The following is an 18,724-nucleotide window of genomic DNA, read 5'->3' as shown; positions in this document are numbered from 1 at the left end:
GTCCACAAACTTGAGTGCTGGTGACCTCTAGTCACTCGGGATATGGCTTCTGTCAATAGAAAGACAGGCATAAAAATAAATGTCAATACGGGGTAGTAAATTTAATGACAGAACTGTTGCAGTGTTTATGAGAGCACAAAGGAGGGAAAATTTCCCCAGCTTAAAGAGAGCAGGGCAGGGAGCGAGAATTGAGGTTAGAGAAGTCTTCCTGGAGGAATGCCTTAAACAGAGCCTGCAAAGTTGAGTCAAGTTAACCAAGTGAGACAAGGCATCAAGGGTATTTCAAGCAGAAGAAATCACATGAACAAAAGGATGGAGACAGGCTACTGTGTGGTGGGCGTCAGAAACGACCAGTATGTTAATATTACTGGGATGAGTGTGGGATGTGGGAATTGGGGACAGACAAGTTTGGAAATGTAGGTAGGTCATGAAGAGTTTTGTAAGTCATTCTGAAGAGCTAGGTCTTGATCCTGTAGTTAATGGGAAGCTGTCAGAGGGGTGACATGATCAGAATTGAGTTTCAGAATGATCACTCTGGCTGCAGTGTGGAGATTAGAATAGAAACAGGACATGACTTAAATCAGAGAGAAGAATTAGGAGGTGCTTCCAAGTGTTGGTGAAGTGTGATGCAAGCTAGATCTAGAATGGAGGTAGGGTGGATATAAAGAAAAGGATGTATGGAGATATATCTAGAAGAGAAAACTTCAGGCTTTGGTGATTGATAGAATATAGGAGATGATGAAGAAGTGAGAAAGATAGCAAAGTTTAGACTTATGCCCAAGTACTTAGTTTGGATAACTGGGGCAATGCTGAAGAGTGGTAGGGGAGGGATCCTTATTTTCCCTACTCTTCTGGGTTCCAAAGGGGGACTTTGCTGTCCCCACCAAGGGGCAAAAGGCTGATTTTGCGTTTATGGACTCTCTCCCCACACACATATTGTCCTGAGGTCAGGTGGAGGAGTGACTAATCTGATTGGTGAGCTAGGCCAGGGCCTGACATGCAGGGAGCCAGTTTTATCTTTTGGGTAAGTTTGAAGGTTATTGCTTATGTGTGGCATAGCTGTCTTTTTTCTTTATTTCTTTCTTATTTTGCATTCTCTTGTCTTTGTTCAGGCATGGCGTGCCTTGGCCTTCCAGTCTCCAGGTTGTAAGCCCCAGTTGGGGAAGAGAGTGTTCACAGTCCCTGAGACCGAGTGGGTTAGGTGAGTGGTCCGTTCCCATGTCAGTTGTTTGTAATGTTAGGGGAAAGCAGCAGGATGCTACATTTTGGGCCTCAGTCCTAAATATCATTCTTTAAACTAGAAAGTCTTATACTTTACCAGGAAGACTTATACTTTGGAAGTTACTTATCGTCATTAACAGAGCTAATATTGGATCTGCCTTTGGCTCTTTGTGTTTGTTTTCTATGTATCTACCTGAAGTGGGGGTAGAATTGAGGGCAAAAGGCCAGTCAATTTGCTGAAGTAGAGAGCTCAGGAGGAAGAATGGGTCTAGTGTTCACAAACTGAATTTCAGGTATGTGGGATGTTCAACAGTAAATGTAGAGCAGAGGTTTGGATATGTGCGTTTGAAGCAGATCTGGCTTTGGCGTGTCTTCACAAAGCAGCATGTTATAGATCTATTGAGGCAGTCTTGGCTTAATGGTATGTTGGATACAAGCCAGCATTTATGCATCTTGACAATACCAAAATAGTAAATATAAGCATTCTGTTTTTGGGCAATGGGAGTTATTAGTAAATCTACAGAGCACATCCAAATCTAACAAAAGCCTTTATGATAAATATCTTGGGTAACAAAAGATTTTCAATTGCCCAATCAAGCATCCTTTTTTTTTTTTTCTTCAAGCACTAGGTAACACAATACAATTTTACTCCAAACTCCAGATTTGAACAGTTTTTTTTTAAAGTTTGATACTAGACTTCATCCTATAATTCATAAATAATTTATGAGGGAATGTACATACGAGCATAGATAAAAAGGGTAAAGACAGAGTAAAGAAAGCTTTTCTCTTTGGCCTTCAGCAATTTAAATTCAGATTCCCTTGGTGTCTAGCCTATAGGGAGAAAAGAATTCAGGTTAAGGCAGAGTAAAGGTCATTTATTATTTTATCTGTTCATTCATTTAGTCAATATTTTTAAGTATTCAATAAAGCAAAGATGTTGCTTTGATGAATAAGGTGCTCCTGACCTAAGCCATGGTCTTTTCAATTGCCTTATATGCATGTGAAAGTTGAACAATGAAAAGGACGGCAGAAGAACAATTGATACATTCCACTGACTATTCCGTGGAGGCCCAGAAGAACAAACAAATCCGTCTTAGAAGAAATACAACCACAACGCTCCTTAGAAGTGAAGATAATGAGGCTTTGACTCACTTACTTTGGGTATGTTATCAGAAAAGATCAATTGCTCTCACGGTTTGTTAAGTAGAGGGTCAGCAAAAATGAGAGAAACCTTCATGAGATGGATTGACACAGTAGCACAACAACGGACTCAAACATACCAACGATCATGAAGATGGTACCAAACTGGGCCATGTATTATATTATACTATTATACACAAGGTGGCCATGAGTCAGAGCTGACTCAACAACAACAACACAGATGAAACACACTGTGCTAAGTTCTGGAGATAGAAAGTGAATAACAGTTGGTGTACCCTGGGAGCCGGGTGAGATACCACTCATTACGATACACTGCAATGAGGCCGATTACAGAGGTGTGCAAAACAGAAGCAAGCCAATATCCTGAGGGCCAATTTGCCAAAGGCTCAGTTACTGAAGGGCTAATTCACCAAAAGCCAACTTATTGAAGGATCAGTTCACTAAATGAATACCCAATTGGTCACATTTACAGATTTAGCAAAAACTTATTTTAAGGGTCAGTGTTTAAATATAGCAAATTAATATGACTACATTCTTCTTATGAATATTTTAAGACTATATTATAAAAATACATTCAAACACAAAATATATTCTTCTTATGAATATATCCTTCTTAGTAGTATTTGAAAGTCTGCTTAATTTTTTTTTTTTTAAAAGCTGTTTCCTAGGGATGCTTAGTCTCTTTATAAATACATTCTTATGAATATATTCATGGATATATCTTTCTTGATTATATGTGTAAATATATTCTAATAGGTATAAAAAAATTAGCATTTCATATGGGAGTCTTTCAGTTTGTACTGATTTTTTTTCAAATCCTTTTTACAGTATTCTCTATATTGACAACATTTTAGCATCATTAGCATTTTTTGTGGCAAATTTCATAGTATAACTACTTTGATACATGTGTCAACTTCATCAATTTACCAAATTTTGTTTCTTTTAACCATTCATAAAGGTTATAGTAATTCATTTTGAATGGAAAATTTTAACAGCTTTTTGAAGGTTTCTGTGAAGTTTTATTTGAACAGTTATTATTTTGTCCTTATGTCATTATTTTTTACAAATGCCCTGGTTTTGTTATTGCAACTGGAAGGGTCTGGGTAAGAATGGTGGAATCCTCCTCAGGGGAAAACTTGGCGAGAAGAATCAGCACAATGCACAGCCTGGCCGGCTGCTCCTCCAAAAATCAAAAGCCAGACCTATTGTCCATAGGACAGAGTAGAACTGTCCCATAGGGCTTCTGAGGCTGTAATCTTTATGGGAGCAGACTGCTGCATCTTTCTCCCCTGGAGTGGCTGGTGGGTTCAAACAGCTAACCTTTCGGTTAGTAGTTGAGCACTAAACTACTGCACCATCAAGGCTCCTTTTGCTGCACCTAGAGAGGGGGAAACCCCAAAGGCAGAGAGGAGACTAAAGGACAGAGAAAGCAGGAGGGTGAGGGAAGCAGGAGCTGGGAGACAGAGAGACTAGGGAGAGAGGGGGTCCGGGACCCAGAAAGGGAAAGACAGAGGGGCAAAGAGAGAGAGGAGAGTCTGGAAGTCCTGAATCTCATCCCTTTGCTTCCCACAACCCTTTTGGTCCCTGCTAACCTATTCAATGTGGGTTACCATAGAACTATGTAGAGATAAAATTATCATACAAAGACATTGGTAAATAGCTAAATTTGATACCTGCATTAAATTGGTTGAATGGCAAATTGATCCTTTGGTAAATTGGTTTCAGATACATTGGCTCTTATTGTATTTTCCATTCCTTGAAATTTGCATTCAGCAAATTGGTGGTAGACGAATTTACCCAGGGCTTTTTTATGATTTATAGGCATGAAGATGGCCTATAAAACTGCCAATTGCTAGCCCAAATTCAGTTGAAGGAGCAATGGTTAAGTGTCCTTGGACAGAATTTTGTTGAGTCTAGAATGATAGGGGAAGAGTATCCGGGCAGAAGTATGAGAGAACAGGGAGTAGTTAAATAGGAGTGAGTTCTAACATCCAGTGAGTGGGGGATGCCAGCAATGAGCTGACTAGATAGGCAGGAACCAGTGATAAAGGATCTGTGTGCCTCATAAAGTTAGCCTACCTACCTACCAGTTGCAGTTGGGTCAATTCTGATTCGTTGCGACCCCATGTGTGTCAGAGTGAACTTTGCTCCATAGGGTTTTCAATGGCTGATTTTTCAGATCACCAGGCCTTTCTTCTGGGGTGCCTCTGGGTGGACTCAAAGCTCCAACCTTTCATTTAGCACCCAAGCACACTAACCATTTGTACCACCCTGAAGTTAGAGAGATCATTAAAAGAATTTAAGTAAGGTGGTGATATAATTAGATTTTTATTTTAGAAAGATCACACATTAGTATATTAGTATGTTTGGTGGTTTAGAAAGGTAGAAGTCTGGAGGAAAGAAGGCGGATTTGGGAACTCTTCCAATGTTTTTACTTGAAAAAAGTCAGTGGAAGAGGAAATGGAGATTCAAATTGGAGATTCATCGTGCCCAGCTTTAACAATTTAAATGATTAGTTAAATGAGACTCTCTAGGTAGAGAAACAAAAGACAGCTGGGGTACTAGAACACGGAAAAGGCAGGAAGAAAAGGGGTCCTGAGGAGAAGCTGTCAGAGAAGTGAGAGGGCACCTGGAAGGTGCAGTACAGAGAAGTAGGGGAGAAATAAATCTAGAAGTGAAGAATTACGTATACTGGGAGCACTTGACCGAGATCTCCTCAGGAACTTACACACACTTCTTAACATAATGCATTTTTATATTTGTGACCTTCTGTCTTAATGAACACCGAGCTTCTCAAGAGTTAGAGCCAGACCACATTTATCATTGTACGCTCATTCCCACGCATTAATATAATACTTGGGCTGGAAATGTCTGCAATAAGCTTAAGTTGTAAGGCAGCTGACATTGTTGTTACTGTTAGGTGCCGTCCAGTGGGTTCCGACTCATAGTGACCTTATGCACAACAGAAAGAAACACTGCTCAGTCCTGAGCCATCCTCACAATCGTTATGCTTGAGCCCATTATTGTAGCCACTGTGTCAATCCACCTCTTTGAGCGTCTTCGTCTTTTCTGCTGACCCTGTACTTTACCAAGCATGATGTCCTTCCCCAGGGACTGGTCCCTCCTGACAACATGTCCAAAGTATGTAAGACACAGTCTCACCATCCTTGCTTCTAAGGAGCATTCTGGTTGTACTTCTTCCAAGACAGATTCGTTCATTCACTTGGCAGTCCATGGTATATTCAATATTCTTTGCCAACACTACAAAAATTCAAAGGCATCAATTCTTCTTTGGTCTTCCTTATTCATTGTCCAGCTTTCACATGCATATGATGCGATTGAAAATACCATGGCTTGGGTCAGGTGCACCTTAGTCTTTAAGGTGACATCTTTGCTTTTCAACACTTTAAAGAGGTCCTTTGAAGCAGATTTGCCAAATGCAATGCATCTTTTGATTTCCTGACTGCTGCTTCCATGGGCATTGACTGTGGATCCAAGTAAAATAAAATCCTTCACAACTTCAGTATTTTCTCCATTTATCATGATGTTGCTCATTGGTCTAGTTGTGAGGATTTCTGTTTTGTTTATGTTGATGTGTAACCCATACTGAAGGCTGTGGTCTTTGATCTTCATTAATAAGTGCTGCAAGTCCTCTTCACTTTCAGCAAGCAAGATTGTATCATCTGCATAATGCAGGTTGTTAATGAGTCTTTCTTCAATCCTGATGCCCTGTTCTTCCTCATATAGTCCAGCTTCTCGGATTATTTTCTCAGCATACAGCTTGAATAGGTATGGTGAAAGGGTACAACCCTGACTCACACCTTTCCTGACTTTAAACCACTCAGTATCCCCTTGTTCTGTCCAAACAACTGCCTCTTGATCTATGCACAGGTTCCCCAAGAGCACAAGTGTTATGGAATTCCCATTCTTCGCAATGTTATCCATAATTTGTTATGATCCACACAGTCGAATGCTTTTGCATAGTCAATAAAACACAGGTTAATATCCTTCTGGTATTCAATACTGCAGCCAGGATCCATCTGACATCAGCAATGACATTCCTGGTTCCATATCTTCTTCTGAATCTGGCCTGAATTTCTGGCAGTAATTTGTTGATATATTGCTGTGGCTACTTTTGAATGATCTTCAGCAAAATTTTGCTTGTGTGTGATATTAATGATATCGTTCAATGATTTCCACATTTGGTTGGATCACCTTTCTTGAATAGGCATAAATATGGATTTCTTCCAGTCAGTTGGGCAGGAAGCTGTCTTCCATATTTTTTGGCATAGAAAAGTGAGCACTTCCAATGCTGCATCTGTTCTGTTGAAACATCTCAATTTATATTCCGTCAATTCCTGGAGGCTTGTTTTTCCCCAATGCCTTCAGTGCAGCTTGGGCTTCTTCCTTCGGTACCATCGGTCCCTGATCATATGCTACCTCTTGAAATGGTTGAATGTCAACTAATTCTTTTTGGTATAATGACTCTCTATATTCCTTTCATCTTCTTTTGATGCTTCTTGCATCGTTTAATATTTTCCCCATAGAATCCTTCACTATTGGATCTCTAGGCTTGGATTTTTCCTTCAGTTCTTTCAGCTTGAGAAATGCTGAGCATTCTTCCCTTTTGGTTTTCTATCTCCAGCTCTTTCCACATTATAATATTTTACTTTGTCTTCTCGAGCTGCCCTTTGAAATGTTCCATTTAATTCTTTTACTTCATCATGTCTTCCTTTTGCTTTAGCTGCTCAATGTTCAAGAGCAAGTTTCAGAGTCTCCTCTGACATCCATCTTGGTCTTTTCTTTCTTTCCTGTCTTTTCAATGACCTCTTGCTTTCTTCATGTGTGACGTCCTTGATGTCATTCCACAACTCGTCTGGTCTTCAGTCATTAGTGTTCAATGTGTCAAATCTATTCTTGAGATGGTCTCCAAATTCAGGTGGGATATACTCAAGGTTGTATTTTGGCTCTCGTGGACTTGCTCTGATTTTCTTCAGTTTCAGCTTGAACTTGCTTATGAGCAATCGATGGTCTGTTCCACAGTTGACCCCTGGCCTTGTTCTGACTGATAATATTGAGATTTTCCAACGTCTCTTTCCACAGATGTAGTCGAGTTGATTCCTGCGTGTTCCATCTGGCGAGGTCCATGTGTATAAAAAAAAAAAAAATTTTTTTTTTTTGTATAGCTGGCATTTATGTTGGTGAAAAAAGGTATTTGCAACGAAGAAGTCTTTGGTCTTGCAAAATTGAATCATGCGATCTCTGACATTGTTCCTATCACCAGGCCATATTTTCCAATTACTGATCCTTCTTCTTTGTTTCCAACTTTAGCACTACAATCACCAGTAATTATCACTGCATCCTGATTGCAGGTTTGATCAATTTCAGACCGCAGAAGATGATAAAAATCTTCAATTTCTTCATCTTTGGCCTTAGCAGTTGGTGTGTAAATTTGAATAATAGTTGTATTAACTGGTCTTCTTTGTAGGCGTATGGATATTATCCCATCACTGACAGCATTGTACCTCAGGATAGGTCTTGAAATGTTCTTTTTGGCAATGAATGCAACACCATTGCTCTTCAAGTTGTCATTCCCGGCATAGTAGGCTATATGACTGTCTGATTCAAAATGGCCAATACCAGGCCATTTCAGCTCACTAATGACTAGGACATCAATGTTTATACATTCCATTTCATTTTTGACAATTTCCAATTTTCCTAGATTCATACTTCGTACATTCCAGGTTCTGATAATGGATGTTTGCAGCTGTTTCTTCTCATTTTGAGCCATGCCACATCAGCAAAGGAAGGTCCCATCTGCATCATTAAGGTCGACTCTACTTTGAGGAGGCAGCTCTTGCCCAGTCATCTTTTGAGTGCCTTCCAACCTGGGGGAATCATCTTCCAGCACTATGTCGGACAATGTTCCGCTGCTATTCATAAGGTTTTCACTGGCTGATTCTTTTCAGAAGTAGACTGCTGGGTCCTTTTTCCTAGTCTGTCTTAGTCTGGAAGCTCAGCTGAAACCTGTCCTCCATGGATGACCCTGCTGGTATCTGAATACCTGTGGCATAGCTTCCAGTATCACAGCAACACCCAGGCCCCCAGAGTACGACAAACTGACAGACACTTGGGGGAAAGTAGCTGACATAGGGAGGGTGAAAGGTCAATTAAGACCAGATTAGTCAGGGAAACATGGCAAGAACTCGGTCCTCACTTCTCTTCCACCAGTGTCCATTGCATTCTACCACCAATAAATTTAATATTCCTTCGGGGGAGTGGAAGGGGGCAATCAAGCTTTCCAGGCACTGAGAGCTCTAGTTTCTAGGTTTCAAGGTAAAGTGCCCTTCTGCTAGAGCCTATGGGGGCAAACCTGTGGTGCAGTGGATTGCTGAGTGCCAGCTGAGCTCAAAGGAGCATAGCTGCGATGTATTTCTGCCCCAGGAACACTCAACCTGTCATCTCATATGGCAGAGTGCGGAGTGGTATTAATCAAAACAGCCATTGTTCTGCCTCTAAACCCCAAAGGCTTTCACATTTTTGAGATGTATTTCTTGTATGTATATCCTCATCTTCTGTGAGTTCCACGTTTCATGGTTTTTCCTTGAGCTAACAGGCATATTTGTAACAGGCATATGCTTGTATGGCCCAATTTGATTAGTTTAATTATTACTCTGTTTTTAATACTGAAAGCGTCCATTCCATTGGGAGCTATGTGGTTTTGAGTTTGGGAGCAAATGGCAGTCATACTTAGTAATTAACATTTATCCACGAACCTAATGTTATTATTGTTGACTTATGAATCTACAGGACTCCCAGGAAGTCTTGTAATACTATGGTCAATATTTCATGGATAAAAGACTAAGGAGGAGAGAAAAATTATGGAAACAAAAGTAGGAGTCATTTCTTTTTAGCCATGCTTTTAACTTAATAGATCACATAACTTCTCAGTGATATCTCTAACATTTTAATTCTTACTTATTTTTTACCTGACCTATGGTTAAACCCTGCTGGCATAGTGGTTAAGAGCTACACTGCTAATCAAAAGGCTGGCAGTTCGAATCCACCAGGTGCTCTTTGGAAACTCTATGGGGCACTTTTACTCTGTCCTACAGGGTTGCTATGAGTTGAAATCGACTTGATGGCAATGGGTTTGGTTAGTGTTAGTATGGTTGGTGGTTTAGAAAGATAGAAGTCTGGAGGAAAGAAGATGGATTTGGGAACTCTTCCAATCACTCAGCAATCCTTTGCACCACAGGTTTGCCCCCATAGGATCTAGCAGAAGGGCACTTTTCCTTGAAATCTAGAAACTAGAGCTCTCAGTGCCTGGAGAGCTTGTTTTTTTTTTTTTTTTTTTCTGGAAAGAATATTAAATTTATTGGTGGTAGAATGCAATGGACACTGGTGGAAGAGAAGCCAGGTTATGGTTGATTATGGTTAAATAGTTGGCTGCTTCCTGAAAGGTCGGTGGATCGAACCCACCAGTTGCTCCACAGGAGAAAGATGTGGCAATCTGCTTCTGTAAAGCTTACAGCCTAAGAAAGCCTATGGAGCAGTTCTGTCCTCTAGGGTCACTATGAGCTGGAATCAGCTGGACAGTGAGGAGTTTATTAACATATTAACTCTGAGAAAAGGCTTTAGTGCAAAATATAGAAGGAAACAGAAAATTATGTGAGTTGTCCAGATAAGTTAAGGTATCTTTATAATGTAAAGAACGTTTGAGAAGTATTAGCTTTATATAGACTATATAATTTGACTGCGTGCATTAATGGTACAAATGAATGACACAAAATAATGAGCATAACTTTCTCTATATGGAAATAAAAATACATTCTGTATAACCTGTAGGTCAAAGAATAAAACATACTGGAAATTACAAATTACTTAGAACTAGATGATAAGAAAACAAACAGTATAGGGCAAATAGTAGGATGTGGATAAAGCAATATGTTGATGGACATCTACGGCCTTAATGCTTACATTAGGTAAGACGAAAGCCTGGAAATTAATATGGTAGGTTTCATACTGAAGAAGTTATAAAAATATTAATAGGATGTGCCAAAAGAATGTAGAAGGAATGAAATAATAAACATAAGAGTAGAAGTAAATGAAATAGAAGATAAATCTACACTAAAGGATCCATAAATTCAAAGACTGATTTTTTTTGAAAAGACTCATAAAACAGACGAACCTCAAAAAGCCTGATCAAGAAAAAAAACAGAGAAGGCTCAAAAACTGTGAATAAAAACAAAAACATAATTACAGGTACAACATGGATTAGAAAGAGAAAGGCTATGTAAAAAACTTCGTAAGAAGTCATCGGGAAACTTAGAAGTATATAACGTTCTGAAATAATAGAAAAATTATTATGAACATAAAAATTACTAACACTGATTCAGAAAGAAGCAGAAAACCTAAAGAATTCTAAGCCATTAAACAAAATTGAATCACTGATTAAAAATATTCCCATAATGGAAACACCAGGCCCAGGTGATTTACACGTAATTTCTACCTATAATTATACAAATCATTTTAAAGTATAAAGAATGCTACCCAATCTATTTTATGAAGTTAGCAAATTCTGATACCAAAACCAAACCAGAGCAACACAAAAAGGAGTATTATAGGTGATCTCACCCATAAACATAGATGTAAAATTTTTTTAAAAGTTAGCTAACTAAATCTAGCAACAAATAAAAATAAAAATACATCATGATCAAGTTGGGACTATTCTAGGAATATAACTTTGGTCATCATTTGATGATTTATTAATGTAGTATATCACATAAATATATTAAAGTAAATATGATAATGTAACTAAAATACGGGAACAGTCAATAAAATGTAATATGTATTTATAATAAAACTCTTATCAAATTAGAAAAGATAGGAACATCCTTAACGCTCTAAATGGTATAGAGAGAGTATGCATAGTAAATATAATACTTCATGGTTAAATGTTGAAAATATTCACTTTATGGACAGGAACAAAACAAAGATACTCCGCATTACCTGAACTATTCATTCACAGATTTTTGGTAGTCCTAGCTAGAATAGTAGGGCAAGAGAAATAAATGAGTGGTAGGTGGACAGATAAAGAAGAAACGAAAGCTGTTATTAATCCCCAGTGATACAATTAAGGAGCCCTGCTGGCGTAGTGGTTAAGTCCTATGGCTGTTCAAATCCACCTGCTCTTTGGAAACTCTATGGGCCAGTCCTCCACTGGCCTATAGGGTCGCTATGAGTTGGAATTGACTTGATGGCAGTGGGTTTGGTTTTTTGGTTTGGTGGCGAAGTGGTTAAGAACTTGGCTGCTAACCAAAAGGTTGACAGTTTGAATCCACCAGTCACTCCTTGGAGACACTATGGGGCGGTTCTACTCTGTCCTATAGGGTTGTAATGAGTTGGAATTGACTCGATGGCAAAGGGTTTGCTTTTTGGTTGTTTGTTTCAATATAGTTAAGGAGAAAACATAAAAGAATCTACAGATAAATTATTAGGATTAAGAAAATTTAGCACAGTTGTTGAAACGAAAATTGATATACAATAATCAATTGCGTTTTCACATGCCAACAAAAATAGAAAATATAATTTAAACATTAAAAGAGAAAGTGCTTAGGAATAAATCTGTTAAATTATGAATAAGTTCTCCTTGAAGAATCTATAAGACTTTATTGAGAAATATCAGGAAAGACTTAAATCAATGTAGATATTAATCATATCCATAAAAAATATAGACTTGGTGACATGAAAATGTATATTTACCACAAAGTAATTAATAGACTTCGTGAAATTCTAATAAAAATCCCAAGAGGTTTTCTTTTTTCAGATTTTTTGGGTGGGAAGAGTGGGGAGGGGTGTTTGACAAACTGATTCTAAGGTTTGTGTGGAAGCGCACACAGCTAAGTACAGCAGAGACACTCCTGATTAAAAAACAAACAAACCAACAAACATGATTAGTGACTTGTCCTATCCGGTATCAAGATGAATTATAGTGTGGTCGTTGCCCTGAGGTAGACAGAATTGACCAGTGGAGTAGAATAGAGATCCATAAACAGATCCATGCATATATGGAGAAAAGGAGCCCCAGTGGTGCGAATGGTTACGGTAAGTGCTCAATTGCTAACCGAAAAGTTGGCGGTTCAAACCCACCCGACGGCTTCCTGGGAGAAAGACCTGGCAATCTGCTCCACAAAGATTACAGCCAACAAAACCCTATAGGACAGTACTACTCTGTCACGTGGGCTGGCTATGAGTGGAAATCAACTGGACGGCACCCAACAACCACAACAGTATGTGAGGAGAAGATAAACTAATAAATGGTGCTGGGGCAACTGGTTATCCACATACAAAAAATAAATTATATGCCTACATCACACTACAAACAAAAGCCAGTTCCAGATAATTAGAGACTTAAATGTGAAAGGCAAAGCTATTAAATGTTTAGAAAACCATATGAGAGAATACCCTTTTGTGTGTGGAATAGGAAAGGAGTTCAAAAAGTTGCTCATTTAGACTGCACTGAAATTAAGAACTGTGCATAAAAAGACAACATGAAGAATGAAAAGACAGGTCACAAGCTGTGAGGGCAGATCTGCACCACATATAGCTGACCAAAGATTAATACAGACTTTTACAAAAAATTATTACAAATCACATCTGGTATAAAATGGGCCAAATATTTGAGCCAACACCTCATAGAAAAGGCCCCAAATAGGATCAATCTCATTATTAATTTGAGAAATGAAAATGAAAATCACAATACCTTCCAGGTGGGTGAAAACTGAAAACTCTAGGTGAGGATGAAGAGCAATGAGAAGTCACATTCACTGCTGCTTTGGAAAGCGATGGCATTATCTGGTAAAGTTGAAGCTGTGCAAACTTTTGAACCAACCCATCCCATCTTAGGTGTATAGTCTCAGAAATGTTTGTACATGTGTCCAAGGAGATATGAACAAGAATTATTACAGGTGAATTGTTGGTAATGGCAAAAAGAACTGCAAACAGTGCAAATGTCCACCAACAGTAGACTAGATAAATAAATGGCAGGTGTCATGGATTGAATTGTGTCCCCCCCAAAATATCTGTCAACTTGCCTAGGTCATGATTCCCTTGTATGATTGTCTTCCATTTTATCTTCTGATGTGATTTTCCTATGGGTGGTAAATCCTATCACTATGATGTAATAAGACAGATTAGCAACAGTTATATTGATGAGGTCTACAGATTAGGTAGTGTCTTCAGCCAACCTCTTTTCAAATATAAAAGAGAGAAGTGAGCAGAGAGACTTGGGGACTTCAGACCACCAAGAAAGCAGTGCCAGGAGCAGAGCATATCCTTTGGACCCGAGGCTTCTGCACTGAGATGCTCCCAGACCAAGGGAAGACTGATGACAAGGACCTCCCTCTAGAGCTGACAGAGAGAGAAAGCCTTCCCCAGAACTGGTGCCCTGAATTTGGACTTCAAGCTTACTGGACTGTGAGAGAATAAACTTCTCTTTGTTAAAGCCATCGGCTGTGGTATTTCTGTTACAGCAGCACTAGATAACTAAGACAGTAGGGTATTTGTGTAACGGCACACTACACAGCAGAGAAAATGAGCTACAGCTACTCACATCAGCCATGGCAAATCACAAGAACAAGTTGCACAAGCCAGTCGTTGAAGCATACATACGGCTACTTCTATTTATACAAAGTCTCCAAACATTCGAAAGTAAACAATACATTGCTTAAAGATTCAAACGTGATAAACTCATGAAGAAATGCAAGGAAATGATAAAAACAAAATTTAGGATGCTGGTTGTCTCTGGGTGGTGGGTAGAGTAGGGAGGAGGATGGTATTAGGGAAAGAAACATCGATGGTATTAGGGAAACATCCTCAAGAGCTTCAAAAATTCTGATTGTTTCATTTTTTTGTGATGGTTACACAAGTGCTCATTATATCGTCATTCTTTGTATGGTAACAAGTAATAATTTTTTTTATCAGTTCAATATTTAATAAAAAACAATTAAAGGTCTATTTGATAATTGCTCAGTCTGTAATAGCCTCTCCTTCAATTTCTAAATTAGTTATTGCTACTATCGTTTTAAAGGGCTTGCCAGCTAACTGAAAGGTTGGTGGTTTGAAGCCACCAGCGCCTCTGCAGGAGGAAGATGAGGCAGTCTGCTTCCATAAAGATTACTTACAGCCTTGGAAACCCTATGGGGTTGCTATGAGTCAGAATCGACTCAGCAGCAGTGGGTTTTTACTGTTGTTTTATTTGTCCATCTGCAATTTAGGTATTAAAGTAAGCTCACCTAAGAAAGAAGTTTGTTCAGAGAAGAAAAAATATCCCTTCATACTTCTGAGTTTGTGGACTGGAAGATGAGTATAGAAACCAGTGTTTTGTATATAGCAGATGATCAGAGAAGATCAATTGCTTTGAATGAAAATATCAAGAAAAAAATGTAAAAATGACTTCAACGTCCTCTGAGCAATGAAACATTTGGTTTTAGACTTTTCAGTGAATTTTTTCTTCCACTTAGTTTCTGTGTCTGTCCTTGGGGCTAGTTTCCTGGTGTTCTACCTCTTGAGGAATCCCAGGGAATCCAATATCCTGACAAGCTTGGCTCCACTCAAAGGCGGTGTCGAGTGGAGCTGAGGATTTTTGGCTGCCCAGGGTATGGAGCTGCTGCAGAAACAAAGACGGAGAGGCCAGGGCACACTCAGAGGCCAGTTCGGCAGAATGAGGAGAAAATAAGGGTGGAACAATTACCAGTGATTCTGGTAGACAACCTACTCAATTTATTGCCAAATATTTAGCTTGAGGACCTTAAGTATCTAGACTCATTATTAGCCATCATCATCTTCATTAACACCATGATCACTGCCACCGAAATCATCTTAAGCAGAGCAATAAATGCTGTTCAAATCCACTTTTAAAATCTGAGTCTTGTCCTCCAAGAGTTTATAATTGAGGCAGTAAAGATGAAGATGTCAAGAAAAAGGAACAGAGAAATGAACAAACACGAAACTAAGGATACTTTGCCTTTGTAGGCCAAGTCATGCAGACTGATTTATAAACTTTAGCACCAAAAACCAAACCCATTGCTGTCGAGCCAATTCCGACCCATAGTGACCCTATAGGACAGAGTAGAACTGCTCCATATGGTTCCCAAAGCTGTAAATCTTTACAGAAGCAGACTGCCACGTCATTCTTCCTCGGAGTGGCTGGTGGGTTCGAACCGCCAACATTTCGGTTAGCAGCAGAGCATTTAACCATCATCCAATAAAGAAAGCTTGCTGAAAATGGTTTCTTTATATATGAGATTTTAACTCCCATAGTTACTTAAATCATATTTAGAAATTTAAAAAAATATATTAGTTTAAGAAGGTTTAATAGAATCCTATTGGTGCAGAACATGAAGCTAATTGGCCCTTTTAAACACCACAAATATTACCAGTGTGTCATATTTATATGTTTATTATCTCCTTTGACATACAGTTTTCAACTTCATTTTCCCCTTGTGGGCTGGGCTGTTCACTGTAGCTCCAAACATCTTGCGTTTGACAAGAGCTTGTGAGTATTGGTGTAGGCCGGGGATGTACAGGAGAGAGGGCATAAACTCAATTCAAATCCTGATTTCATTGCTGCCTAGTTGTTGGAACCTTGAAATTATTTAAATTATTTAAAATCTCTACCTCATCTCCACAGCTGTAAAATGGGCATAATAACTCCTATTTTATAATTATTTAAAAGAGAACATTCTCTGTGTAACATGCCTTTGAATTATGCTGTTGGCAAAGAAGATTGAATATACCATGGCCTGCCAGAAGAACAAACAACTCTGTCTCGGAGGAAGTACAGCCAGAATGCTCCTTAGAAGCAAGGATGGCCAGATGTTGTCTCATGTAGTTTGGGCATGTTATCAGGAGGGACCAGTCCCTTGAGAAGGATATCATCCTTGGCAGAGAGTCAGTGAATAAGAGGAAGACCTTCAAGGAGATGAGTTGACACAGTGGCTGCAACAATGGGATGGACCATAACAATGGATGTGAGGATGGCACAGGACCGGGCAGTGTTTCGTTCTGTTGCACACATGGGTCCCTGTGAGTTGGAACCAACTACAGGGCACCTAACAACAACATATTCCTGGAGAGCAAAGAAAGCCTGGGATGTGGCCTTGCTACCCAAGTTGCAGGTCCAAACCTTTGCCCTTCCACCTCTTTGCTGGAGTGGATTCTTTTTTTTTTTTTTTTTAACATAATGAAGAAATAAGAGGAAAAATAGGGAATTTTACTTTAAGACATCTGAAATTTTAGGCTTATAGTAAAGAGCTTGCTGAAAGATGATTTAACTTAGCTTGAAAGCAGATGAAAAATAATTCAATTATACATTGAGAAAAAAATGTATAAAAACCTAGAGATGAACAAAGAAAGTAAATTTTCAGTTGATGTGCTTGATATCATGATAAGCAAAGAGATTTGTTCAAATACTAGTTGCTTTCCGGGCTGAATTTTCCTCAAATATTATATAATTATTTTTCCATAATTAAGGTAATATAACATTATAAAGCTTTTAGAAAATAGTGAAGTGAAAAACATGCTTTTCCTTCCAGGCTTTTCTCTATGTATATTTTTTGTAGCTGAATCATAGCTCGTATGCAAGTTTTCAACTTGCCTTTTCAGTTAATATTATGTCAAATCATTTTTAAATGCAAAGTAATATATTCCTCAATTTATGTAACAACTTTTTCATTGTGAATATTAAGCTTCTTCCAAACTTTTCCTGAGATACGTAATTATTGTGAAGAACAGCTTTGCTTTCTGAGTTTTTTCCAAAGGATTTTATCTGTAGGAAAATTCAGTTTTTAAAAGCAAAAATAAAAGTACCAGCTCTCATAACTAAATTCAAGTGCACCTTCCTTAGGTCCTTCTCCTTGTGCCCAGCCCATTTATCAATTCTGATTTCTATCACCTTCTGCCAGATGTGAACCTTGTTTAACTTGAAATATGCTGGTATAGGCACTTCTGTTTAAAGTGTAGCTTCACCATACCCACATACTAGTATAAGGTCAATGAGAAAGAGAAACTCAAAAGAAGAAAACAAATGGAGAGAAAAGAGTATTAAAAAAAGGTTAGAGAATTTTATGAATACATTTATTTCCCAAACTGAAATGGAAGGGCTGAGTTGAGCTGTGTAATTGTCATTTTGTCTTTTATTAATACTACCTTTGCCCTTTAATCTTTCTTCTTATTCCTTCATTTTGCCCTTTTCCTCCAGGCTATTCTTCCAAGGACCTTGAGGACTCCTTGGATTTGCCCTTTTCGCCTTCTCCTAGTTTGTGCTTTCTTTTCCTGGTGTAAGTCTAGTGCCTAGATATGCAATTTTCATGACCCCAGGCAATATTTATTGAGCATCTACTATGTTCCAGGTACAGTGCTAGGTGTTGGAAAGTCAAGGTTAAGTAAAAAACAAAGTCCATACTGGTCAAGAGCATGGTAAAAGCATGGGTGGGTTCTGATTAAATGGCCATTTGAAGGCGGAGATAGAGTTGGCTAAGTGAAAGGTGAGTGGGTATATTCATGTGTGAAGGGCATTTCTGACAGAGAACAGCTTATGCAAAGCTATGTGGTGGGAGAGAATGAGCAGAGGGAGTGCAAGAAGGAGGAAGGTCCAAGTGATGAAAGCTCTGCTCCCTCAGTGTAGACCCTGATCCCCACATTAACACTTGGCAAAACATGAAGCTCAGTTGCACAATCCTTTCCTGTTATCCTTTCTGGCTATTCAGGTGAAATGTTTCTGAAAAGTTCCAGGGTCCCAGTGCATTTACCTTTTCTCATCATGTCTGTAAGATGAAGAGGTTCGGCCACTGGTCCATATAAACATCTTAGAGGGTGTTGATTCAGGGACCCCTTTCCTTACAGTGGAAGTCCTGGAGGAATGGTGAAAAGACCTAGAAGAGATACACACTGATGTCAAATCTACTCCTTTAGGTTTTGGAGACTATTAACAGAAACCAATAGCTCTTGGTGAACTGCACCTCTTAAATAAGACCAGGCTTCTAACACCTTTGAAGTCCCTGCATGGTACAAATGGTTAAATGCTTGGCTGCTAACCAAAAGGCTGGAGGTCAAGTCCTCCCACAGGCACCTTGAGTTTACCCAGAGGCTCCTTGGAAGAAAGCGTTGGCGATCTACTTCAGAAAAATTAGCCATTGAAAGCCCAATGAAATACAGTTCTATTCTGGTACGTATGGAATCACCATGAGTCCAAGTTGACTTGACACCAACTTGGTTTCTGAATACTTTGGGCAGTGGTTCTCAACTCAGGCTGCACATTAAGATCAACTGGGGATCTTTT

General features: G+C 38.9%; 1 protein-coding gene across 1 annotated transcript in view; it reads right to left on the bottom strand.

The window, feature by feature from the left end:
* KCNMB2 (potassium calcium-activated channel subfamily M regulatory beta subunit 2) overlaps window positions 1–18,313 on the bottom strand; it is a 41,934-nt gene extending 23,621 nt beyond the window's left edge. The window contains exon 1 of the mRNA XM_023555491.2: window positions 18,195–18,313. Within this exon, the coding sequence (XP_023411259.1) occupies window positions 18,195–18,250 (56 nt within the window). The 5' untranslated portion in view covers window positions 18,251–18,313. The remainder of the gene's footprint in view (window positions 1–18,194) is intronic.
* Between the last annotated feature and the right edge of the window lie 411 nt (window positions 18,314–18,724).

Source organism: Loxodonta africana, chromosome 23 (assembly GCF_030014295.1).
Source record: "Loxodonta africana isolate mLoxAfr1 chromosome 23, mLoxAfr1.hap2, whole genome shotgun sequence".
In the NCBI taxonomy this organism is placed as follows: domain Eukaryota; kingdom Metazoa; phylum Chordata; class Mammalia; order Proboscidea; family Elephantidae; genus Loxodonta; species Loxodonta africana.
The sequence above is the reverse complement of the archived record's forward strand: the minus strand, read 5'-3'. Positions and strand labels throughout refer to the sequence as shown.